Source organism: Parus major, chromosome 15 (assembly GCF_001522545.3).
Source record: "Parus major isolate Abel chromosome 15, Parus_major1.1, whole genome shotgun sequence".
NCBI lineage: Eukaryota > Metazoa > Chordata > Aves > Passeriformes > Paridae > Parus > Parus major.
The window spans coordinates 4,619,329-4,645,181 of NC_031784.1; the positions used below are offsets into that span (position 1 = coordinate 4,619,329).

The following is a 25,853-nucleotide window of genomic DNA, read 5'->3' on the forward strand; positions in this document are numbered from 1 at the left end:
GGAGGTGACTGGAGGAGAGGACCCAGCAGGGCTGGGCACTGCACCCAGCCCCAGGAGCGAAGCTGCTGCTCACCATGGAGGAGGACCCTGCTTCTCTCCTGACATTCTGATGGCTAATGGAAATATATTTGCTATCTGTATTAATTAAAATAAAGCACAGCAGCTCGTCATGAGGCTCCGTGGGAGAAGCTGTACATGGGTTATCATCATCCAGCACAGCATCGTGCAGCGATGGAATTAGTTCTGCCAGGCCATCTTTAAAACACAAATCACTGATGGCTGATACAGCTGACAATTAATTATATAAAAACCAGTGTCACTGGGTCCGAGGTGAGGGCTGAGCAGCACCAGCAGCAGCTCAGGGATGGGCCCAGGCTGGGCTGGGTGGTCTCAGGGTCTGGGACACGGAGGGGGGGCAAGGCTGTGCCAGCCTCAAACTGCTGCTCTGCCCCCCAGAACAACTCTGGTTTTAGTGAGAAAAAAAAATTAAAAAGTTCAAGATAGAATTGCAGCCATATCTTGTCTGCCAAGGGGTTTGTTCCTGAAGGAGTGAGCCAGGGCAGGGGCACAGCTGAGGGCTGGACACGGGGATGTGCTGGGGGTTGCAGTTCCCATATGGAGCTGCTGGCAGGATGTGCCAGTGGAGCTGCTCTGCTGCCACCCCCCAAACTGGCCTGACATGAAAAGGATCCAGCAACGAAATGCAGGATATTGCTTGTTTTTTTGAAGGCAAAACCAAGGAGTGGAGGGGGTGACAGCCTGCAGCAAGGCCAGGCTGGACGGGGCCTGGAGCATCCTGGTCTGTGCACGGTGCCCATGGCATGGGGAGGAGCTGCATGGATTTAAGGCCCATCCAACCCAAACCTTTCTGGATTCTGTGCTTCTCTGATCACATCTGGCACTGCTCCAGGCTGTGGAAGAGCATTTGGGAGCCCAGTGTGCCTCATCTCTCAGCCATCCCAGGCAGTTCTGAGCCGTGCCAGGCCCACGGGGCTGGCAGCAGGAATGGGGAGCGCTGGGCTGTGCCCCAGATCCTGCCAGCCTCACTGCACAGCCCCTGATCGATGGAGCCCAATAAGTGTAATAACCACAGCCATCAGTAACCCTCCCTGTCCCTGCCTTGCCCATTGCCAGCAGCAGGGCCCTTCCCCAGCTGTCAGGAGTCATTAGGCACCCGAGCTGCATCATTTCAGAGCAGGCAGCAGGGTCTTTTCAAGGGCACCAGGCAGCACCAGGGCCTGAACGGTTCCTATGGGGCCTCGGTGAGGGGAGAAAACGCAAAGCAAATCTGGGAAATCTGGGAATCTGCCTGGGAAAAAGATTCCCCCTGCAAAGAGGGACACAAGTGATGCCAAAGCCTGCCCTGACACACTGCCTGAGCAGGGACCACGCTCGGTCCCCAGGAGGGAGAACCAGGCCCTGCACAGGGGCTGGGAGCATGGCCTGGCACATGGGGAATGTCCAGGTTGTGCCATTCCCTCATCCTGAGCTGCTCCAGCTCTGCTGCCTCTGCCCTGCGTGATCCCGAGGTGGGAACAGAAAACTCCGTGTGTGCCCCGTGCCAGATGTCACCTGTGCCACCCTCATTGCTCTGAGGCACCTTGGCAAGGTGGCCAGGATCTGATGGCCTTCAAATCCTGCCTCGAGATGCCCCAGAACAGCTTTTGGGGGACCCAAAAAAATACATTTTTGGGCTATCCCTGGACAAACAAACAGGAGAGGAGCCATGGGCAGCAGTGCTGAGGCCACGGGGGACAAGGGACACTCCCGAGGTGCTGCCAGCCCCTGCTCCTCCCTCGGCAGCCTGGACCGGAGCCACGCTGTGATTCCTGTTACATCCTGTGAAAGGAAAATAAAGAGCTGCCAAGCAGATTGAGCAGAGGCAGCTCAGCTCTCCCCCAGTTGCTGCAGGGGCTGCGCTGGGAGCTCGGGCAGGAGCTGGGAGAGCCGGGCTGTGATGCTGCTCTGCTCACCTGCACCTCCAACGCTGGCACCTCCTGTTTCCAGTGCTGGGCTGGAAATGGAATCAAACCCAGCTGGGGACAGGTGGGACGGCAGAGGAGGTTGGGAATAGCCGTGAATTCCACGGATGTGGCTGCCCCGGAGTGAGCCCATCAGGAACTTGTGGCCAGACACAGGAACAGGCAGCGACAGTAATCAGACAACTTTATCCCTCCAGATGTTTCAGGGCTGTGTATCCAGTGTTTCCCAGTGTCCCCAGGAGCTGGGAATCTGGCTGAGCCCACTCCTGCATCCCTCCTGGATCCCCTCCATCCCCCGAGAGGCAGTGCCAGGGCACAGCACCCCTGCCAAGCCCTCGGCTCCTGCAGCACTGGCACCGAGAGGTGCTGGCATGGCAGGGGGGGCACAGCTGAGCAGAACCAGCCAGGCAGGACCCCCAGGAGTCCCCGGGAGCTCCCAGGATCTCCTTTGGCATCACAGCAGGAGCGGAGCAGGAGCTGCTCTCACAGGGCTGACCTGCTCCCAAAGAGTTAATCCCAGCACTCGCTTCTCCAGATCTGCTCCACTGCATCTTAACAGTGATGGGAGATTAATTATTTTAGCTGCAGAGAGCTGACTAGAACGGGGTTTTGTAGCTAAATATACTCTCTCTTTAGGAACCCATTTAATTTTATGCCCTGATGTAGACGGCTGGGCTGGATGATTGGCGAAGAAAGAAGGAGCTTCTCTTCCCCCTCTGCAATTTGTAGCCTGAAAAGCTGCCAAAACACTCGATTTCCTCTCCCCAGGTGGGCCCTGAGGAGTGAACATTCCAGCTGGGGAGCCCAGCAGAGGCACAGGAGGGATCATCTTTCTCTCCTTTATCCCTCTGGCTGTCCCAGCTGGCTGGAAGTGTCCCAGGACAGGTTGGACGGGGCTTGGAGCAGCCTGGGATAGTGGAAGGTGGCCCTGCCCATGGAACAGGGTGGGACTGGATGATCTTTAAAGTTCTTTCCTAATGAACTTCCAAAACAATGAATTTCCCCTCCAACCCACCCTGTTAATTCCTTTCATCCAGATCTGTCTGCCTGCAACAAGGCACAGATATGCCTTTCTTACACTTGGTACCACAAAACCCTGTGATAAACTCAGATGATCACCAAAGTTCCTCTCTCCCTGATGACTTTGCTCCCCTGCTCTCTGGTCCTGGAATATCAGGATAATTCCTGCCCCCATGAGCTGGGGACACAGAGGGATCCAGCCAGCACTGCACAGGTTGTATCACTTCCATTCTGCAAATCTGATTTCTCCATAACTGGATGAGCCTCTTAAATTCCTCTTCCTCCTTCTCTGCTGCTGCTCCTCCCACATTCCTTCGGGAAGGAGCTGGGCTCATCCCTGGGGATTTAGGCCGTGCTGGGGGTGATGCTGCAGTGCAGGGTGCCAGGGCTGGGGACACACAGACTGTGGAGCCAGGCCACCATGGGCAGGTGGCCCAAAGCCACAGGTGCCCCTGCAGAGCTGGCATGGCCAGAACAGACGCCTGGGAGTCAAATCCTCACTGATTCCAGCTCCATGGAGCAGCAGTGGGGAGGAAAATCCATTTTCCTCCTAGCTCGGAGAAGTGTGTAATTTCCCAGCATCTGTCAGGGCTGCGTGGATCGTTAGAGCAGTTACAGCTCCTCCCGAGTGCTGAGAGAGGGGGGAGAGGTTTGTGAGTTTAATTCCCGTATTCCTTGTGGTGTCCTTGCTCCCGAGCCCAGCCAGCCAGGCACAGGCAGTGTGGATTCTCCAGTCAGGCACAAACAGGATCGATTTGCCACTAAAGCAGGTTTCCAGGAGTGTTTTGCTGTTGGAATATTGCCCCCAGCTGCAGCAGTGCCCGAAGCTCCTGCTCCCACCTGGACCAGGACTCCCCTCGCCCATGGTCAGTCTGGGGGGATTTCCCCCTGTCTCGTCCCAGGGCTGTGGGTATCTGGTGTCCCCTGGGCCATGTCCCAGCCCTGTGTCCCCTGCCAGCACAGCAGGTCCCTGAGCCCCTCAGCTCAGAGCTGGAGTTGGTGAAACACCTCTCTTCCATCCATCCTGGAAGTGCCCAAGGCCAGGCTGGACGTGGTTTGGAGTGACTCAGTTTAGTGGAAGGCGTCCCTGCCCGTGGCACAGCAGGGGGATGAAGTGATGTTTAAGGTCCATTCCAGCTCAAACCACTCCAGGATTTGGTGATTCCATGGTTCTCTCCTCTCTGCCCTTCCCAGCAGAGATGGGTTTGCCTCTGGGTGTGGGAGCAGGGTGGGCAGTGAGAGCAGAGCCTGGTCCTTCCCGGCCACGGCTCCTCGGGCTGGGCACCACTGCCAGCATCCTCACCCAGTAATGAGGGGTTTCCATGGCAACCTTATTTGAGCATCTCGAGTGACACAGATGTAAATTTTAAAATGAAATATTCAGTCCACAGTCCTATGAGCATAAATAAACCCCTGCACATGGGCAATTTAACAGCATTTTAAAGCAGATCCGAAACTCCCCAGGGGCCAGCGGAGTGTCTGTGGCACTGGGAAATTCATGGGAATGGAAAGAAAAGAGTCCTGACCCCTTTCTGCCCCAGGAATCCCAGCACACAGCTGCATCCCAGCCTGAGTCCAGAACAGCATCAAATCAGCGAGGTGTTGGTGACAGCCAGCCTGCAGAGGATGTGGCACAAAGGGACAGCCCAGGAGGGACAGCCAGCTGTCCCCTGGCATGGGAGGAAAACAACTCCCAACTTTTTCTGCTGCACTGTCTTCCTGAACAAAAGCTGGGCACCTTTTTTCTTCTGGATTATCTCCCATTAACTGCTGCATGCAACAGTCCAGGTTTTCCCATTGGAGCCTGGAGGCTCCCAGCAATTCCAGAGTGTCACCCACAGTGGGCAGGACCCAGGGACAGGCACTGCTCCTTCATCCTTGTGCCAGAGAGGAGAACAGCTTTCTCTTTTCTGAACACTCGGCTGAAATCCATCCACAGCCCTCCCGTCCCTGTCTCACCTTTGCCAGGAAAGCGGCTCCGAAACTCGCGGTGCCGCGGGCAGCCCCGGATCCGGCTGGAGCTCCCACGGGGATGACTCAGATGGGATTGCTACGGTTTTATTTGCTTAGAGGGGGAGCTGACAGGATGCTCTTGAGGAAAACTTTTTTTTCCCTTTCCTGTTGGAAAAACTTAATCTGCTGAAACTGTAACTGCAGAACCTGGGATTCGCATCTCCTGCTTGGAGGCAGGCGGCCTTCGAGGCTGCATCCGCCTGCGGGGACATTTGGGGAGTGAAAGATTGCTTCAATTAAGTTTTTTCTGCTCCTTAAGATTCAAGGCCAAAAGCTTTGAAAATCTGAAACCAAACTGATCACAGAAAAGTGTTTTGATGGACACAACCTGCTTTTTCTCATCCAAACTCTCTGTTTTCCTCCCTGAGGATGAAATGTGTGTTGCACTCGCTGGAGGTTGGCGTGGGAAGAGGTGGGAGAGCAGAAGATGGCCAAGTGCCCCTTCCCACCCCCCAGCCCCCTGGTGATGAAGGATTGCACCAGGACCTGGCCTAGACCTCTCTGCTTTATCCAAGGTCTGGATCAGCCCTGGCTGAACTCATCCCCAGCAGAAGTGTTCCCATTTCTCCACAGAGGTTCATGGCACCCCTGCATTGACCATGTGGGAATGAGGAACTCCAGGGGCTCAGCCTGTGTGCAGAGGGTGCTGGGCAGTGCAGGATAAATCCCAGCTGTCCATGAGGGCTTGGATATGATGCCAGCAGCAGCTCCAGGCAGGATTAGCTCAGTCCAGCACCCATGAATGTCCCTGAGCCCTTCACAGGCAGAGCTGAACACCCCCATTAATAGTGCCTGGATCAGCTTTATTCATTTCTGCCACAATCAGATCCTAAACCTCTCTGGACATGATTCCTGAGCTGGAGCAATCCAGCTGCCCTCCCTGGAGCAGTGCTCAGGGCGATACCATCGGCATTAGTAATGGGAGCCGTGATACGGCTACTCCTGCTTTGGCTCTTTCAGGAGCACAGCAGCGAAACCAGGCCTTTGTGATTATTCCAGCATCCTTTTATCAGGCATTTGCAGCTCTCTAATTCCTCTAAGCCCCTCTGGCTGAGGTATCTTGGCAATCAGGTTCTCCCGGTGCCACAGGAGCACCACTCGCGTGTTGGCCACGGCTGCCCACGGGACATGGGCCTGGCTGGGGGTCCCGGGGACCCTCTTGCATGGGGATGAAGCTTTGGGGCTGGGGAGGACGATTTTGGTGCCTCTGTGCCATCTCTGCTCAGGTGGCTGAGTGCTTGGTGCCCCCAAACACCCAGCGCCGTGTCTGGGTGAGAGGAGATGCTCCAGGAGCCGCTGCCCTGCCACCCCTCCCATCCTGCTGCCTCTCCAGAGCTTGGTGCCACCACCCCAGCCCTGGGATGGGGCTGTGCCCCTCCGGCAGCTCCCACACACAGCCCAGGCTCGGCACCGGCGCTTCCTCCTCGGCTAAGTATAAACCGCGGGGGCTGAGGCTGGTTGGAGACATCCTCCCCGGAGCCCTGCGCGGTGTTTGCACACAGCCGGTATCCAGGCACAGCCCAGAATAGACCTGCAGACGAGCTGCCGTTCTGTGTTAAGGTCACTTTGTGCTCCAGAGTGCCCTGTCCCTGCCTGGCCCACCCTGCAGGAGCAGCTGCTGTGCCCACGCTGCCCCGCAGAGCCCCCGGTGCCTCGCTGGACTGGCGAGGGCTGCGGGGCCACCACGGAGCTTCCCATGGATTTGGAGAAGCGGAGAGCTCCTGATGGAGATACAAGATAAACCCCTTGTGCATCTCCATAGCGTTTATTTCCTCCAGAGCTGCTGGGGCAGATTAGATCAAGGTCAAACGTGATCATTTCTCTTCCAGCAGCTCCGGATTGGTGCAGAGCAGGATGGGTTTTGGCAGCTGGGGGGGATCCTGTGTGGCCACTGCCACCCCATGGGGGCCTTGGAGGTGGCAGAATGGCTGCTGGAATTCGGATCAGGGTGGAAGGACCTTACCAAAGCCCACCCTGGCCCTGCAAACACGGAAACCCACTGCAATCCTTCCTTGAGGATGGGGCCACTCTGTTCTGCTTCCCAAATGGTCCCTGGGCAGGAGTGAGAGGGCAGGGGCTACCCGGGGGCTGTGGGGGCTGTGGGGCAGCACCGAGCTCCATGGGGAGGGAGCAGGGTCTGGCAGCCCAGGGAGGTGCTGGAGCACAGCTCGGGTTTGGGGGTGGTGATCAATCAGGAGCTGAGATCGACGATCAATTCTGTTTCTGATAACGCAGAAAAAAGCCCTTATCGATCCCGGATGCCAGGGCCCTGTTCCTGCCCCTCCCCTGCTCCATCCTGGCTGTGTTCCGCCCTCTCTTCCCCTGGAATGCGCATTTGCCCTTTACAAACTGCAGCATGTTTAGTGTCTCATTAAGGAGTCGCTTTACAGAGTGTTTTATTTCATGCTTTGTTAAGGACAGAATCGAGTAAATGCATCCTGGCAAAGGATCTAATAAGGAATTAGTCAGCTTTCCAAAGGCATAAAAGATGGTTTAAAGGCACAATCCATTAAGAATTAGGGTTCACATGACAAATAACCCCGGAATCCTGGGTTGGTGGTTTTGGGAACGTGTGGGCTTTAAGGACTCGCTATCCTTGACTCCTGCTGTGAGCTGGTGTTCCAACATATCCCAACATATCCAAACATATCCTAGCATGTCCCAGCATGTCCCAGTGTGTCCCAGTGTGTCCCAGTGTGTCCCAGCATGTCCCAGTGTGTCCCAGTGTGTCCCAGTGTGTCCCAGTGTGTCCCAGCATGTCCCACTGGCCAGTGAGCCTCCTCCCCTGCCAGGGCTGTGCTTCCTCCCCCCTGTCTGAGAGCCCCATCTCCTCCTGTCATGGAAAAACCCTTTTGCTGCAGAGACCTGAAAGTGTCACCTGGGCCATGGGAGAGCAACCAGAGACTGCTCCTCCCTGCCTTGGGATGGGAGAGGAAGAGAAGAGCCCATGAGAGCTCTACAAAACTTCTCAGGGAAGGAGAGCTGCCACAGGCACAGCCTTGGGGACATTTCCCCCATCAGCCCAGGCAGGGTGCCCGTGGAGGCCAAGATCAACCCAGGGTGGGATGGAGAGGGAAGCAGAGATACCAACAAGCAGAAGGTGTGGAAGCTCCTGCTCTGGCTCTGCAGAAGTGTGGGGACACTGAGGCACCCAAACCTTCCTGGGGGGAGATTATTCAGAGCTGATGGTTGCAGATGATGTGTGTGAAATGTCTCCTAAGGCACTCAGGGAATTGGTGATGGTGATGGGTTTGCTGAACCACTTTCTAATTAAGGAATTAATGTTTTAACTTGTGGCAAATGGCAGGAGAGGCCAGGAAGCCCTCGGGGGCCAGGACAGGTTTGCTGGTGCAGCAGGGTGGTGGCAGCAGGGTGCAGTGGCTTGGGGCAGGCACAGCTCTGTCCCCATCTGTCCCAGGGGCAAAGGACCAGCCCAGGGACCTGCAGAGTGTCCAGGACCAAGGAGCAGTGTAGGGACTGCCAAGAGTTTTGGCAGCTCCATCCTTGAGGCTAATTCACCAGCTTTTGCCTTTCCCTGTTCCTTATCTTTGGTTCTTGCCAGAAACTGCTTCTGTTTTCCAGAAGATGGAGCAAAGTCAGTTATTTCAGCGCTGCTCAGCCCCTCTGCACAGGCTGCTTGTGCCCTCCCTCGGCCCCCTGGGTGGTGTCACCCAGCAGTGTGCCTGTGCTTCAGGATTCACATACAAAAGCTCCATTTTCCCCCCTTCTTTTCATTCCAGTCTTACCTTAATCAGCAGAATTTGAAACAGAAAACAAGTTAAAATGTAACCCAAGAGTTGTGCTTTTGTTTAAGGCACCTGCGCTACCGAGGTGAGCCGAGGTTTGTCTGGAGTCTGCTTGGGAAGGGAGCCCTGACTGCTGCTCCAGCCCCCATCCCATGGAGAGCTGGTGCTCTGGTGGCCTGGCTGCCACCACGGGCATGTCACAGCAGTCCCAGCTGGGTTAGGGATTGCTTGGTGCCTTCGTGTGCAGCCACCAAGGGGAGTGTGAGCCTGGGCAGCCCCAGGCCAGCAGTGGGGCTGGGGGATTGCAGACCCCCTATGCCCCCAGAGGGACAGGGACCCTGCGTTCTGGGGGGCTCCAAACCCTCCCAGGGGACACGAGGGGGCTGGAATTACGGTCTTTAAGTACCCTGCATTAAGTGCTTTCCCTGGCAACTGCTGTTTCCATGGAAAGCATTGACTCTCGGAGCTCTTTGCGTGTCTCACAGAGCTCACGATGAATTCCAGCCCATGGATCACAGCCCAGTCACCCCACGGTGGTGGATAAATCTGTATTTATGCAGTTACCCCCTGGCCAGGGCGGAGCTGGGTGGCTTTGGTCACTCACTCCTTCCTGCCCATCCCTGTTCCCAACAGAAGCTGGGTTGGGTTTTCCCAACACGGATTTGCGTGAGGGGGCTCTGCCAAGGCGGGTGTGCTGTGCTGTGGGGGCCGGTGGTTCTTTCTTTGGGAAGTGGTGGGTGTTCCTGCAGCCACATCTTCCCAGGGGGCTGATTTCACACCGGCAGCACAGCTCTAATTTCGTGCCCAGCTTTGCCCAGGCCCCACTTTCCCCTGTTTTTTTTGCAGACAGCGGATCGGGGGCAGCGCTGGTGCCGCCCAGCCCGGACCCTCTGGCTGCGGATGAGCCGCTGGGGAAGACGGGCGGTGGAGCTGCGGAGCTCGGGCACGGCACGGCTTTGGCTGGTGGAGCTGAGGATTTTGGGCATGCCCTGGGTTCAGCCCCTGGAGCTGGGCAGCTCGGGCAGGGCACTGCCCTCAACGTCCTGCCGGCCCCGGAGGACGAAGCCGCGCCAGCGGAGGAGACCACACCGCTCCTGCCTACGGCGCCCAGACCTGCTGCCAAACAAACTTCCCCCGTTAAGAAAAAGCCACCGACTCTAAAGCAAGTAAATACGGGAAGGAAGCACCCAAGGCTGAAGCCCACCCTGGCAGGGCCCCCTGGGACTGCCTCCCCAGCCAGCCCACGGAGCTCCAGGCTCCCCACGGCCACCCCAGGGCCGCGGGTGCCAGCAGAGGACACGGAGCGGAGCCCCCCCGAGCTGCCCTGGGGGGACCAGGCCACCACCAGCCGCCCCACGCTGCAGATCTCCCCTTCCACCCTGCCCCCAGCCCTGTCCCGGCCCTTCCCTGGCAGCACCGGGGATGCTGGAGAGGCTCCGACGGCCGCTCCCGCTGGCGCTGCCGTTATCCCGACAAACAGCGCGGAGAGGGACGTGCACGGCTCTGCGGGGGAGGAGAGCCAGGAAACCACCACGACCACCATCGTCACCACCACTGTCACAACCACGGAGCCCACCCCGGGTGAGCTGAGCACGGGCACGGGGCTATGGCACCGGTGGGGAGCACGCCTGTGTTTAGGCAGGGCCCCCCCAAAATCAGGCCACCACCCGGGTTTGGGGGCTGCCTAAAATCTTCTGCTCTTCATGCACGTTATGATTGGAGGGATGAAACACTTGTGCAATGAGGAAAGGCTGGGACAGCTGGGAGAAGGCTCCAAGAAGAGCATAGAGCTCCTTCCAGTTCCTAAAGGGGCTTCAAGAGCTGGAGAGGGAATTTAGACAAGGGCTTGGAATGTCAAGGGAAGGAAGAATGACTTTCCACTGCCAGGGGGCAGGGTTAGATGGGATATTGGGAAGAAATTCATCCCTGTAAGGGTGGTGAGGCCCTGGCTGAGGTTGCCCAGAGCAGCTGTGGCTGCCCCTGGATCCCTGGAAGTGTCCAAGGCCAGGCTGGATGGGGCTTAGAGCAACCTGGGATAGTGAGAGTTGTCCCTGCCCATGGAAGGGGTTGGGCTTTAATGTCCCTTCCAACCCAAACCACTCTGGGATTCTGTAATTCCATGGATCACTGATGGGGCAGGGACTGGGCTGCTGGGTTTTGGGGTGTGGGAGGGAATTTCCCTCGGTGTGACCCCGCTGTGTGTCCCCTCAGTGCTCTGCAGCATGAGCTTCCACGACCCCGAGGGCTACATCGACTCCACGGATTACCCCCCGCTGCCCCTGCACGGGTACCTGCAGTGCACCTACAACGTCACCGTCTACACCGGCTACGGCGTCGAGCTCCAGGTGAGGACATCCCCACAGCCAGACCCCCCTGGTCACTGCAGCAAAGCCTTGGGCACCTCTGCCCTGGGCACTTTCACTTGATGAAATACCCCTTCCCGGGGAAAAAGTAGATTTTTCTGAGGCTTTGTAATAAATGAACTCTAGGAGGGAGCTGGAACATCCTGAATGTCAGCGATGATCAAGCTCTTTAAATGTCACGCAATTAATTTAAGCAAGAGGAGCTGGCAGCAGGTTGTTAAAAAGGCACTTGATGGGAAGGGGCCACCATCTCCCTGCCCTCTGCACCACCCATTTTCTGGGAGAGGTTTGGGTGGCTCTGAGGGTGCAGGAAGCCCAGGAGGGTGGCCCTGGTTCCTTCTCTGGGTGTCACAGCTGCCTGGCAAATGCCCACCCACCAGAGCAGGGGGTCTCACCCAAGCTGATGTGCACCACTGCACCACCAGCTCCCCCTGAAATGAGCATCCCTCAGCCTGGTGAGGCTGCAGGCAGGGCAGGCACCTCTGCACGTTCTAAACACTCTCCAGGTCAAACCAGGGTCCCCATGTTCCCTGCAATCCCTTTCTTCTTGTGTTTCCTCCATGCATCCAATTAAAATCCCTTCACTTTGAATTTGCGTAATTAAAAGCGTGCATTAAAAGGAGCAGGAATTCCAGGGGGCTGTCCCCACTGTCCCCTGGGGACACAGGCAGGGGCTGTCCCCAGGCCACGAGGCTGCTGTGGCTGCCAGCCCTGGTGGGGAGGTTGCCCTGGGAGCAGCAGTGGTGCAGGTTGAGCACCAGAGAGTCTGAGCAGCTCAGCCACTTTTCCATGGCAGTGGAAACTGGACACAGCAACTGTCTCCTCGGATCCACAGGGTGCTAAAGACAGGCTGCTCCGCTGTAAATTCGCCTCTGTCCATAATCCATCAGGTGACACCACTCCTGACCTCACTCCGTTGCGAGCTGAGGTTTTAATGGAGCATAAAATTGGCCTCTCCACCCCCCCAAGCTTTGCATTTTGCTTTGCTGATCTTCGGAGTGTTTCAGACAAATTAAATCACAACAGCAGGTCGGTGCTGGTGGAGCGTGGCCTCATCTGCAGCTGGCAGTGCCCCGAGCTGCAGCACCACGGGCTCGGGGCTGGGAGGTGAATTCCAAAGGAAAGGCACTGGAGAACCCGGGCTGTGGGGTATGGGGTCCCCTCGGAGAGGTTTGGATTTGATTCCCAGCCCCTGTAGCGGGGAGGTGCTGCCTCTTACCCTGGGAATCTCTTTAAAGGCACCTGCAGGAGGAAAGGGAAGCTCCTGGGACAGGATGCCCTACACGGGCTGTTCGCTCTCCCTGCAGGGGCTGTGGCACAGCCTGGTGGTGGCAGGAATGGCTGTGGCATTCCAGCCCTGCCCAAAACTGCTCCTGCAGGCACCGGGAGCAGGAGGACACAGGGACCCTCCACTTCCTTTGGAGTCAGACCCTCACTGACTGCAGGGAAATCTGCCTTTGGGGAGGAGTGGGCACAAAGCCTGGATGCCTGGCATGGCTCTGGGAAAGGCTGGGAGCTGCCCCGGGCTGTGTGAGAGCTCAGGGTCCCTGCTCAGCTCCCTGCCCCTCCCTGCACCCCTCACAGCATTCCAGGGAGAGCTGTGTCCCTGCCTGTGCCAGGGCAGCCCTGGGAGCGGGGAGCAGCCAGCTCTCCCAATGCTTCGTGAAATTATATTTATTTTTAAAATTCCTGAATCTTCTTGGCAGGAAATAGAATTTCCCTAAAGAGGTTTTTCCAGTGGGTGAGCGAGGCTGGCAGGCTGACTCGAGGATCCCTCCTGCCTTCCCAAGGCTCTGGAGGAGCTGCTGTCGGTGCAGGCTGTGATTGAAGCCGGAGCCTGTGCTCCCAGCCCCTGGCAGGAGCTCACACATATGGTCCCTCTCGCAGGGCTGACGGTCCCTGGCGCGGTGCCACAGCAGCGTCTGCACTCGCTGGTTCCTCCGGGCTCCTCTGGGAATGCCAGCCTGGTGCTGGCACAGGGAATGGCACCCTGCTCCCCTGGCTTTACCCAGGGGAGGCTGATGGTGGAGCCGAGTGTGTGTGTGTGTGTGTCCCGTGGCACCCATCACTGATCCCCAGCTTCCTCCCTTCTGCAGAGCTCTGCCCGCTCCAGCTGCTCCCCCAAATCCCCTTCCCAATTTCCCGGAGTGGTTTTGGCTCTGTGTCATGTGCGTGGTGCCACCAGCGCTGGAGGGAGCCAGCTGGGGAACAGGTTTGGCTTCAAGCAGAACAAAATCTGTTAGAAACACCTTGGAAAAATCTTTGCAGGGATCCAGACCCAGATGGAGAAGCAAAGCTCTGTCCCAGTGGGAGATGAGGGAAATTGTTGTTGTCGTATGGAGCCCACTTGGATACCTGGACTCCAAATAATTCACCCAAATAACACTCAATTCATTTATCCCATTTATTAATAATCAGATCTGAGCCATCCCACCAGCCACAGTGCATGCTGGCCATGCTGGGGATGCATTTTTGGGACAATACCTGGAAAAGAAGAAATGACCCAGGGCAGGCTAGGGGTCAGAGCTGCATGTGGCTCTTCCAGAACCCAGCTGGAAAAACAAGGCAAAATCAGCTCCTCGTGGATTGAAACACAGGCTGGGGTGAACCCAGGCATGCTCTGAACCAGCCTGGGGATGTTAATCCAACTTTGCTGTGAAGAACGGGCTTTTCCAGGGATTTTCCTTGTGGAGCAGGCTCAGGATGCTGAGGGCTGGGGATGGCTCCATGCAGTGCCCTTGGAGCAGGGCACATCCCAGCCCTGTGTGCCAGGGGGAGGTGGGCACGGCGGTGACAACAGCCACAAATCCCTCCAGTCACAACATCGTCGGGAGCGCTCCCAATCACGGCTGGGCTGGTGCTAAATATAGAGCCCCGGGCCTCGCACACTCAGGGAAACAAACGGTCTGATGAGCATCTCTCTGCTGAAATATGAGCCCATTTATTAAGCTAAATGGACGTGAAATGTAAATGTGAGGTTACTGCTCAGCTATTTCCAAATAATAATTAAAGCCTTTTGGAACTACTCATTAGATGCACTCGCTGTGTGGCTCCCCGGTGGGGTGAGGGATCCTGGGGAGGTTTCCTGGTGCATGGGGTGATCACCAAACCCTGAGGAGTGCCCTGGTTTTGTCGCAGCGCTGCTCTGGTGTGATGCTCTGCGGGTCTGTGTGACAGACAGACCTGTCCCCGCAGCTCACAGGTCTCTGCTCCCCGCAGGTGAAGAGTGTGAACCTGTCGGATGGGGAGGTGCTGTCCATCCGGGGCGTGGATGGAGATGCCCTGGTGGTCTTGGCCAACCAAACCCTTCTGGTGGAAGGCCAGGTGATCCGCAGCCCCACCAACACCATCTCCGTCTACTTCCGCACCTTCCAGGACGACGTGGTGGGGACATTCCAGCTCCACTACCAGGGTGAGTGTGTCCCCGACATGGGTACAGGGGTTTGGGGCCAGTCCCAAACCAGTGGGCTCCTGTTTCACCCCCTGCCTGTGCCCACAGCATCGGTGGAGGTGTTGTGCCCAGGGTAGAGGGGTCAGTGTGCCCTGATGTCCCCAGCCCTGTGCTGGCTGTGCCTCTCACACCTGCCTTGCCCCGTTTCTGTCCCCGTGCAGCAGCTCCTCCTGCACACACTCACACTGCCAGTCTATTTTTTACCTCCAAGAGCTTTAAAAAATAAATGAGTTCCAGCAAATTATTTTTAAAATAGAAACTGGGTCTGGGCAAGAGCGGTAACAGGTGGGGAAGCGGCGGCAGCGGGGGGTTGGTGGTGCTCTGCCGCTGGTCTGTGTGACACGTGGGCACATCCAGCACGTCCCCACGGGGAGGATGGGAGCAGCTGAGCCCCGAGCTCCCAATGTGTGCTTGTCCCAGTGTTTATGCTGAGCTGCAACTTCCCACGGAGACCTGACTTTGGAGACGTGACGGTGATGGATCTGCACTCGGGTGGCATCGCTCACTTCCACTGTCACCTGGGCTACGAGCTGCAGGGCCCCCGCATGCTGACCTGCATCAACGCGTCCCGGCCGCACTGGAGCAGCCCCGAGCCCATCTGCTCAGGTACCTGCACATCCCTGGGGCTGGGAAACATGAGTCCCCTTCTTTGCCCCATGAGATGAATGTGGTCCTGGGAGGGGATGAGAGCATGGCCTGAGGTGCCACAGGTGGTCAGGTGGTGACAGCAGAATCTGTCCCCTCAATTAGGCAGCAAAGGGAAAGGAAATGAAGATTTTATGTGTGAGTATAAATATGCATTTGTGAGTATAAATATGTACAGAGCAAAGCAGAGCCAGGCAAGAGGTCTGTGCACTGGGCACTCTGAGGAGCACCAGGCAGTGGGGTCACCCCTGGGCTGGGGGGACACAAATGCCGCTGTCCCCGTGCCCATCCCAGCGGGGCTGTGCTCTGTTGCAGCTCCCTGTGGAGGGACAGTCCACAATGCCACCATCGGCCGCGTGCTGTCCCCCAGCTACAGCGGGAACCAGTCTGGCAGCATGTACTGCGTGTGGGCCATCGGGGCACCCCCGGGCCAGAAGCTGCATCTGCACTTCGAGAAGCTCCTGCTGACTGAGAAGGACAGGTGAGACTCCAGGAGCTGTTTCCCCACAGCCCTGAGACTGCAGAGAGTTTCCAGGGAGCTCCAAGGGGCTTCTTCTGCATGGGTTGAGGAGCAGGGCCTTTTGCTGGGCACTAAATATAGAAAAATGGAATTATTTGGGTTGGGAAAACCCCCTGAGATTATTGAGTTCCACTGTCCCCCAGCACTGCTGAGGCCACCACTAAACCGTGTCTCCATGTTTACATGGCTGTTAAACCCCTCCAAGGATGGGAACCACCACTGCCCCCAGCAGCCTGTTTCAATCTTGTCAGGCCTTTTGGGGAAGAAACTTTCCCTGATATCCAGTCTAAACCTTCCCTGACACATCTGGTCCTGTCCCTGCTCCCTGGGAGCAGAGCATGACCCCTCTGGCTGTCCCCTCCTGTCAGGAAATTGTGCAGAGCCAGAAGGTCCCCCCTGAGCCTCCTTTTCTCCAGGCTGAACCCGTTTCCCAGCTCCCTCAGCTGTTCCTGGTGCTCCAGCCCCTTCCCCAGCTCTGCTCCCTTCTCTGGACACCCTCCATGTCCATCCTGGAGAGAGGGGCCCAGGATATACCAAAATCTGAATGCTCCCAGCTCGTCCCAGCTGCTGCACGTCACTGTGTGGGGCTGAGGGTCGCTGCTGTCCCGCAGGATGGTGGTGTACAGCGGGGACACCAACCGCTCGGCCGTGCTCTACGACTCGCTGCGCGCCGACAGCGTTCCCTTCGAGGGCGTCATCAGCGATGGCTCCTCCATCAGAATCGACTTCCGCGCCGAGGAGCCCGCGGCCACCACGGCCTTCAACATCCGCTTTGAAGGTGCTGTGTCCCCATGGCGGGACCCGAGGGCAGTGCCAGGCTCAGCTGTGGACACTCAGCTGTCCCCTGTCGCTGTTGGACACGATGTAGAAGTGTGGATTCATAGCAGGCACCAGAACACGTTGCTAGGAAAAGGGGCCTTTTATTCTCTGAACTTTTCAGCTTTTATAGGGTCTTACACTACAGGGTTAACATGGTTGGTCAAAGGAATGCCACCTCTTGTCCCATTGGTGGGACAAGAGATAAACAGGCTATTTACAGTTGTCCAGAACTGTTTTGAGAAAATAAGATGGTTTATAAATGTTGTCTTTGAGTGTGAGATCTCCCAAGAAACTTTTTCTTGGGAACAGATCAGCTACTGACAGCGTGTAATTTCCTCAGGTTCTGAGAAAATCAGGTCCACAGTCCCCAGCTGTCCTGGTGCCCCTCTGCAGCTCCCGTTGCCATTTAAGTGGATCCTGCTATAGGATCATTCCCAGGGGAGCCCTGTGGCCTGAGCAGGCTCAGTAACACGCAGCAATCCCAGGGTGGATGGCTCAGCATCCCCAGCTCAGGAGGCACAGTGCCCGGCAGAGCCCATCCCCAGTGCTGATCCCCCATGGGAGCGGGGTTTAGTTAGGCCTGCATGGCTCAGAACAGATAAATGGTTGTTAATCCTAATTGCCTGTAAAACATTCAGTGGAAGAGGCCATGGAGGGGATGCAGGGGTCAGGTTCTCATGGGGACAGCAGCAGGGACTGGGGGTCACCCAGGGAAGCTCAGTGAGACAGGAGAAGCTCCGTGTCCCACAGCTAACAGGGATCTCTTCCAGCCTTTGAGCGGGGCCACTGCTACGAGCCCTACATCCAGAACGGGAACTTCACCACCTCTGACCCCACCTACAACCTGGGCACCACGGTGGAGTTCACCTGTGACCCTGGGCACTCCCTGGAGCAGGGCCCTGCCGTCATCGAGTGCATCAACATGCGGGACCCCTACTGGAATGACACGGAGCCGCTGTGCCGAGGTCAGTCCTGCCCGTGGGCACTGCTGGCTCTGGGGTGAGCAGCCCTGGGCCCCTGCTCAGCCCTGCCTGCCCCTTGCCCCCACAGCCACATGTGGAGGGGAGCTGACGGCCGTGGCCGGGGTGATCCTGTCCCCCAACTGGCCGGAGCCCTACACGGAGGGGGAGGATTGCATCTGGAGGATCCATGTGGGTGAGGAGAAGCGGCTCTTCCTGGACATCCAGCTGTGAGTAGCCCAGGAGCTCAGTGTCTGTCTCTGCCCCAGCAGTGCTCAGCCCATTTTGCTGCAGTATCCTGCTGCCCTCACCTCCACCATGGAATCACAGAATCCCTGAACAGTTTGGGTGGGAGGGACCTTGAAGCTGATCTCCCATGGGCAGGGGCACCTTCCACTATCCCAGGTTCCTCCAAGGCCCTTCCAACCCACAATGATGGAGCAGCCACAGCTCCTCTGGGCAACCTGTGCCAGGGCCTCACCTCTCTCACAGGGAAGACTCTTGCTATGTCTTGTTCTCCCCCTCAGAGTTTCCATAATCCTCTTTGACAGCACTTGGCACCCTGGGCAGGACTGAGTGGTGCTCCCTGAGTTCAAAGGACCATTACAGGATCCATAGCAGCAGTTAATTGCTGCTCCAGTGGCTTTGGAATTCTCCACAGGGAGTGGTGCCACAGCAGCACGTGGCCATGTGCTACTGGGTCATGCGGGGTTAGGAGAGCCTGGAGGCATCCATGAGATGGAAACAGCTCAGTCTTTGGGCTGAATGTGAAATACAGGCTCTAAGGGAGCACAGCCACCCAGCAAGGCCAGGCTGAACATGCTGGGGTCAGAAGGGAACGGGATCTAATGCCAGGCTGAGAGCTTTTGGCATGGTAATGCTGCTGCTGCAGCGGGAGCCTCCTTTGATGCTATTTTGGGTTTTCAAGAGGAGGACGTGTTTCAAATAGAGGCTTAGAGTCATAAAGATTTTAAAGCTCCCCATAAAATCCCAAGTGGGAGCTCCCAGCACACCTCTCCCAGCTCTGTGGGTGCTTGGGCTGAGCAGAACTGGAGGCCAAGTGATTTGAAGTCATCAGGCATAAATGTCACTGAGAAAATCGTGTTTGACAGAAAGCAGAGATTTACTACAAATGTCAGCTTGCCATGGGGATTAGCTGGGCTCCCTCCAAGATCATTCCTAATAAAACGTTTGGGGATCAGCTCAGGCATCTCCTGTGTGGCTGGGAGCATCCTGGTGCTCTCCTCTGGCCCTCTTTCCCCCAGGGAAGGGGAGGAGGGCTGTCCCTGCCCCAGTTCCTCCAGGCGCTGCTGCCGGCTGTGCTCTCAGCCCCGGGGGAGCCTTGCTGGGCTGGACACGGCAGGACAGAGAGCAGAGAAGGAGTGTCTTTGCCCACCCTCGGGGTCGATGTGATCATTTACCTCTGCAGCCAGTCCCGGTCACCCGGAGAACCCTCCCTGTGTGTCCCCTGGCGTGTGCACCCATCCCCTGCCCTTGGCCTTGGAGCGGGGGGAGAGCAGCGAGACCCCCGCGTCCCCTTCGGCCCCAGAGCAGCCGCATTCCCGGGGTGGACGGAGGCTTCAGCCATCCCTGCCCGGTGTCCCCGGCCGTCCCTGCCATTCGCGGGCCGCCACTGCGCTCTGGTGGCCGCGGGGACAAGCGCGGCTCCGCCGGGACCGGCGCTCCCAAGCGCGGGGTCCCGGGAGCCGCCGGCACCGCCGGCCTCGAACCCCGCGGAGGGAGGCGACCCGGAGGAAGGTCACCTGGCTGTCCCTGCTGTGTCCTGCCTGGGCTCCCGGCACACGCTGCTCTCTAACCAAACTCTCCTCTCAGCCTGAACATCACCAACAGCGACATCCTCACCATCTACGACGGGGACGAGCTCTCCGCCCGCATCCTGGGGCAGTACGTTGGCAGCAGCGGCCCCCAGAAGCTTTACTCCTCCAGCCCCGACCTCACCATCCAGTTCCACTCGGACCCTGCCGGGCTCATCTTTGGGAAAGGGCAAGGATTCATCATGAACTACATAGGTACGGGGAGCAGAGTGCTGGTGCGAGGATGGGACGCACAGCCAGCCCAGACTGTCCAGGTGCAGGGGCTGGAAGTGGGGAGAGTCACTGTGGCACCACACCCCCTTCACATCCCACCCTGAACCTCCTGCAAACCCCCAGCCCAGCTGCAGTCTCTGGGTCAGTCACTTCTGGGGTGTCCCTCTATGTCTCCCCTCCTTCAGGCTGGCAACAAGGTGGTTTTGCTCCCTCTTAGCCCTGGTCTGGCCTAGAGGGAAAGAAATTGCTGGGAACAGGGACACAGGATCCCCACACACACCCTGTCAGGCAGGGGATGATGGCAGGGGTGGTCATTGAAGCCAGTCCCTGGGTGGGCTCCAGAGATGGATGTTCCCATCTCTTTGCTCCAGAGCGGCTCAGACTGCACCTGGAGACATCTGTTCCACTGTCCTTTGGGACAGCTGTGCCTGCCCGTGGCAGGGACAAGGACTGGGAAGGGCATTCCATCCCCACGGCTACCTGTGCCTCCTGGCTGCCTCTCCCCCACCCTGCTGCCTGTGCCAGACTCCTTCCAGACATGTTTTCTGTGCACTGCTGGAAGCCCTGGCTACGACAGACGGAGGGAGCTGCAGTGCAGAGCACCTGGGAGACTGCAGGGCCCTCCTCAGTGCTCTGCAGCACACGGGGCTGGGGAGGGCAGGACACAAGCCCTCACCTGAGCAAACCAGCCTGGAGGAAGCAGGGAACAAATCGTCCTGTGAACAAACCAGTTGTGCTGTGACCATGGCGATGGCACCTTTCCTGCACCCACAGCTGGAGCTGAGCCTGGTGTTCCCAGGTTATCCTGACCCCAGCACAGACACTGCCCCACTTTCACCAGCCCAGCCCTCTACCTGCCTGTAGGATCAGGGCTGGGGAGGCTTCAAAGAGCCCCAGTCCCCCATTGTTGCCCTCTCCCTGTGCCCAGGGGATGCTGCTCACAGCCCAGCTGTGCCATTTGTGAAGCATGGGGCTGGAGAGCTGTGGGGAGGGACAGGCCCTTGGGGAGAGCCATGTGTCCAGCTGAGGTGGCTCTGGGGAGGGCTGTGCTGCTCAGTGGGTGACAACCAGGATCCTTCTTGTCTGCAGAGGTGTCCCGCAATGACTCCTGCTCCGACCTGCCCGAGATCCAGAACGGCTGGAAGACCACGTCACACACGGAGCTGGTGAGAGGGGCCAAGATCACCTACCAGTGTGACCCGGGCTATGACATCGTGGGCAGTGACACCCTCACCTGCCAGTGGGACCTCAGCTGGAGCAGCGACCCCCCCTTCTGTGAAAAGAGTAAGTGCCCCACAGGAAGGGGCTGCTGTCCCCATCCCACACCTTGGAACAGCACTGATCCCGGTCTGAGGGGTTCCCAGGTCTGAGGGGTTCCCAGATGAGGAGCTCCCAGTTCCAAGGGGCTCCCAGTTCTGAAGAGCTCCCAGTTCCGAGGGGCTCCCAGTTCTGAAGAGCTCCCAGTTCCGAGGGGCTCCCAGTTCCGAGGGGCTCCCCGCTCAGCCATCCTCTCTCCCCAGTTATGTACTGCACGGACCCGGGGGAGGTGGAGCACTCCACCCGCCTCATCTCGGACCCGGTGCTGCTGGTGGGCACCACCATCCAGTACACCTGCAACCCCGGCTTCGTGCTGGAGGGCAGCTCCCTGCTCACCTGCTACAGCCGCGAGACCGGGACCCCCATCTGGACCTCGCGGCTCCCGCACTGTGTCTGTAAGTCCGGTGGTCTCTCCTGCTCCCCTGCAGTCCAGCTTCTCTCTGGGGGTCCTGGGTGGAACTTTTCTGCAGCCAGGACCCTGCCCAGCTGTGGGGGGTGGTGCAGATCCTTGAGCTACCTGGAAGCAGAGTGGGGTGAGAGCTTGGGTGCTTCCTCACTGCCCCCAGGCTGCTTCTGTCCCTTGGCAGCCCAAGCCCTGGGCTCACCCTGGATGTCTTTTGTTCCCTTTCAGCTGAGGAGTCGCTGGCCTGTGATAACCCAGGACTGCCAGAAAACGGGTACCAAATTCTTTACAAGCGCCTCTACCTGCCAGGAGAGTCCCTGACCTTCATGTGCTATGAAGGCTTTGAACTCATGGGGGAGGTGACCATCAAATGCATCCTGGGCCAGCCATCCCACTGGAGCGGCCCCCTGCCCATCTGCAAAGGTAACAGGGAAGGGGATGTGGGGCAAGGGGACAGCCAACAACTCTGTCCCCAACCTGGGACAGCCTGGGGACATTGGTCTGGCTGCAGCCCCAGCTGGGAGCTGAACTCAGCTGAGACCTGGAGCTTCTCTGGATCTGGGCTCTGCTCAGTCCTGGCCACATGCTGACAGACACCAAGAGCTTTATTAAAAACTGGGAGTTTGCAGCGTGGTTTTGGGACCAAATGGGGCAGGAGATCCCAGGTTTGGGTTTCCCAGTAGGAAACAGCTGCCAGCACCCAGTCAAACCCAGCTACAGACCAGTAACTCTCCGTCTCTCTTCCCAGTGAACCAAGACAGCTTTGAACACGCTCTCGAAGGTGAGTGACGTGGATTTCCTGGATGCGCAGGATCCCGGTGGAGCCTGGGAGGAGGGGGAGAGGCAGAGAGGGGATCACACGGTGCCTGCAAATGCCAACATAATAGATCTTGTCCTTTCAGTAGCAGAAGCTGCTGCAGAGACGTCGCTCGAGGGGGGAAATATGGCCCTGGCCATCTTCATCCCGGTGCTGATCATCTCCCTGCTGCTGGGAGGAGCGTACATCTATCTCACCAGGTGGGGCTGCAGGGGGCTGGCACCGAGCTGGGGGGCTCGGCCAGGGCTGGCTCAGCATCGCCCCCGCCAGCCACACGCCCCGGGCATGGTGCTGGGAGCGCTCTGGGGTGCCCGGGGCGCTGGGAGGAGCAGGGATGGGGGGATGTGGTTCTGGAATCAGTCCGTGCAGCCCAGCGACTCCGCCTCTCCCCGCAGGTGTCGGTACTACTCCAGCCTCCGCCTGCCCCTCATGTACTCCCACCCCTACAGCCAGATCACGGTAGAAACGGAGTTTGACAACCCGATTTATGAGACAGGGGTGAGTCCTGCTCTGCCTGTCCTCGCTAGGGACACTCCTGAGGGGCTGGGCTGGTTGGGCAGCCACGGGATGAGTCCAGCCAGGCTCTGCGGGAACACTGAGCAATGGGCCACGAGTCCATCCGCGTGGGTCGGGAGGTGCAGGGGGCTGAGGGGACCTGGCTGCGAGGGCATCGCTCCCCTGGGAACAAAACAACACCCAGGATCTCTCTTGCTGCCTGGGAATGGGGAGATGATCCTGAAATGCAGCTGCTGCCCTCAACTGGCTTCTCCTTGCTTGCAGGAAACACGAGAATATGAGGTTTCGATATAAGGACAGCGGTAAGAGAGTCTCCAGCAGCGAACTTAATGTGCTCTCATAGAACTTCCTCAGTAACTAATCCAGAGACCACGTGGAGTTTGGTTGGACCCCCGGACCTGCTGTTGTCTTTCCTTTTGCCTCTCTATTGAAGATTTTACTGTTTTCTTCACTGTATTTATTCTATTTAAACTGCGATAGGTGTGCTGCCCAGCCCTGGGCACAGGCAGCAGCGGGAGCCGGGGCAGAGCTGGGTCCTGGTGAGGCCAGGGGGTCACGGGGGGCACTGCTGTGTCCCCCATCCATGGCAGAATGTCCCCCTCCATGGCGGAGCGTCCCTCGGCACTGCCCACACAGACGCAGGGGGATTTTTGCGGTTCTGATGTTGTCAAAAATTAAAGATGTCTCCATTGCAAGAGCCTGCGGTTGATTGCTGGGAGCTGAGGTAGCGCAGGGTCCCCCCACAGGCTCCCATCCTGCAGCTCCCGGCTCCCAAAGTGGGACCCTTCCCCGGGGGGCTCGGGGGGCAGTGGTGCAGGGACAGTCCTCGCTGCAGAGCCAGAGAGCAGGGACAGCCTGGTGAGGTACGTGCTGCTTTCTTTTCCCACTTTACTTTGGATGTGGAGAGGCAGCGAGCCAGGACTCCGGGGCGATGCTCTGCCGAGAAGCACCAACCAGTGCCACCCAGCCGCCGGCCCAGCACAGCTGGGAGCCCTGGAAGTCGTCCTGGAAGCCACCCTGGAGCGAGCACAGCTCCCAGCCGGTGCCTCTCTGCTCTCTGCCCGTTGTTCCTCTCCAGCAGCACTTCCCATCACCCTGCCAGGAACACCCGACCCGGCATGGCCGGAGGTCGCTCCTTGTCCCCCGGCAGCATCTCAGGGTAAGCAGGATGGGCTGGGCTCCCTGGCTCCTGCTGCAGGAGGGGCCTGGGGTGGGCTGTGCTGTTCTGCCCACCCTGCACCTCCCAGATCCACACCTGGCTGGGTCCCACGGCCGGGCAGGGGATGAAGGTGGAGGTGTTCAGAAGAAGAGGCAGGTGGGATGTGTGGAGGCTTCAGCACAGGAGCTCTGTGGGGAGCAGAAGAGGCAGAAATCTGCCCCTCAGTCCCACCCTTTGCCATCCCCTTCACTGCATCACCCCTGCCAGAGCCACACAGCAGTGGGGACATGGACCCCCAAAGGGCAACCTCGTCCCTGCTGTCCCCCAGCCAGTCCCTGGGGAGGGCAGCGAAGGCACCGCCACGTCCTTGGCTGCCGGTGTCCTTCCTTTGTCCTTGTAGAACAATGGCAAGCGCGGGAGGCTGGGTGAGCTCGGGGTGGTTGGTGCAGCTCTGCGGTGTACAGCTGGGATTTAGGGGTTTTCCTTTCAAAACAACGAATGTGTGTTTGTAATTTGTAACGGTTAAAAGAAAAAAAAAAAAAAGGAAAAAAAAAAAGAGAAAAAAAAATGTGCCAAAAAATGTACGAAGCATTTCATTTCCCTTCATACATGTCTGTTTTTATAAGAACAATGTGAAAATTGCTGGGATTAAATATTTTTGAACATGATAAAGTAGTTCCGTGGGAAGCTCTAGCGTTCAGTATATCCTCGATAAGAATTGTTCTGTATTTTTAAATGTCTGAAATCAGTTTGCAGAGACTCTGGCCGCAGGCTGTGGCCATTCAGGGCAGGGTGAGGGCCAGGCACGCTGCATGCCCTGCTGTGGGATGGTGGCCCAGTGCCACTGGCTTGGCTCTGAGAGCCAGGTGCTGCCCTGGTGTAGCTCCACAGTGCTCCCTGCTCCTGTGGGATGGAGGCATCTGAGCCCTGCTGGGACATGAGGTGACCTGGGGACATCTCCCCACAGGAGCCAGTGCTGGCCCCCCCTGTACCCTCTGCACTCAGCATTGCCCCTTCCCATGCCAGCCCAGCCCAGTGATGTCTCACAGAGTGGATGGGGGTCTGGGTGCTGCCCCAAGGCACTGGGACCCCGCTGGAGACCCTTGGCCATGTCATGGAGGACATGCAGAAAGTTTTGGGGAGCCCTGGTAGCCCAACCCCATTGGGCAGGGGGTCTGTGGGGACCCATCCTGCTTGTGCCCTGCTCACCTGCCTGTGGCTGTCACCTGGCAGCTCCCCAAAACTACAGGGAGACCACTGTGGGGACAGGAGGGGGCTGCACGCCGGCCGTGTCCCACACAGGGCAGGCAGGCACAGCTTAGGAGGATCCCAGGGCTGGGTGGGAAAAGTCCCTCCCTGCTCCCTGCTCCCTCTCCGGGCTGAGCTGCTCTGGTTGGGACAGAACCAAGCCCCCACGAGGTTTTCCTCCAGCATCAGGTGTGGGCAGGGCAAGGTCCTGCGGGGGAAGCCCTGAACACGGCCTGAGAGCGTGGTGGCAGCACGGTGACTGTCACCTCGCCAAGGGGTGCCAAGCGCCACCGGGACCCCCCAGCTGGAACAGCATCCCTGGCACCAGCAGTCCCAAGCGTCCCTGGCAGCGGGGAGGGACGGGGATGCTCAGCCCAGCCGGGGAAATGCCCGGCCGAGGAAACCTGGGGCTTCCCATCTGTACCTGCCCCTCCGCACCCAAAACAATGCAACAGCGCTGCCCTCCCTCCCCAAACGTGCTTTTAACCAAGGTTACGCTGTGACATCCATAATGGCTTTGCTCAGCAGCTGCCAGGCTAATGCACAGGGGGCGAGGGAGCCAAGGCTCTGATGCAGAGGATTCCTGGGGGAGGGAGCTTGGGTTATTTTTGGACAGAGATTGCCAGAGAATTAAGATGAAGGGGAAAAAAAAAAAAAAAAAAAAAAAAAAAAAAAAAAAAAGTGGCTGCTGACAAGTTGGAGCAGTTTAATAAATCACTGGTAATAAACTGCCCTCAGGCGTTGTGCTGCGGATGGAGCTTTGTCTGGGCCCAGCAGCCTCGGCCACAGCAGCTCCCCCTGCCTGGGGCCGGGCTGGGGGCACGGTG

At 58.2% G+C, this 25,853-nt stretch overlaps 1 protein-coding gene across 2 annotated transcripts in view; it reads left to right on the forward strand.

Annotated features, from left to right (window-relative positions):
• Window positions 1-24,453, forward strand: part of SEZ6L (seizure related 6 homolog like) — a 36,155-nt gene extending 11,702 nt beyond the window's left edge. The window contains exons 2-17 of one of the 2 annotated variants that reach the window (XM_015644310.1): window positions 9,608-10,342; window positions 10,973-11,106; window positions 14,344-14,536; window positions 14,996-15,181; window positions 15,536-15,701; window positions 16,352-16,518; window positions 17,330-17,524; window positions 17,610-17,748; window positions 19,352-19,548; window positions 20,656-20,850; window positions 21,087-21,278; window positions 21,515-21,709; window positions 22,035-22,067; window positions 22,189-22,303; window positions 22,499-22,601; window positions 22,884-24,453. In XM_015644310.1, the coding sequence (XP_015499796.1) occupies window positions 9,608-10,342; window positions 10,973-11,106; window positions 14,344-14,536; window positions 14,996-15,181; window positions 15,536-15,701; window positions 16,352-16,518; window positions 17,330-17,524; window positions 17,610-17,748; window positions 19,352-19,548; window positions 20,656-20,850; window positions 21,087-21,278; window positions 21,515-21,709; window positions 22,035-22,067; window positions 22,189-22,303; window positions 22,499-22,601; window positions 22,884-22,913 (2,975 nt within the window). In that variant the 3' untranslated portion in view covers window positions 22,914-24,453. The remainder of the gene's footprint in view (window positions 1-9,607; window positions 10,343-10,972; window positions 11,107-14,343; window positions 14,537-14,995; window positions 15,182-15,535; window positions 15,702-16,351; window positions 16,519-17,329; window positions 17,525-17,609; window positions 17,749-19,351; window positions 19,549-20,655; window positions 20,851-21,086; window positions 21,279-21,514; window positions 21,710-22,034; window positions 22,068-22,188; window positions 22,304-22,498; window positions 22,602-22,883) is intronic. The other variant, XM_015644311.1, reaches the window with a different exon arrangement.
• The last annotated feature ends 1,400 nt before the right edge of the window (window positions 24,454-25,853 follow it).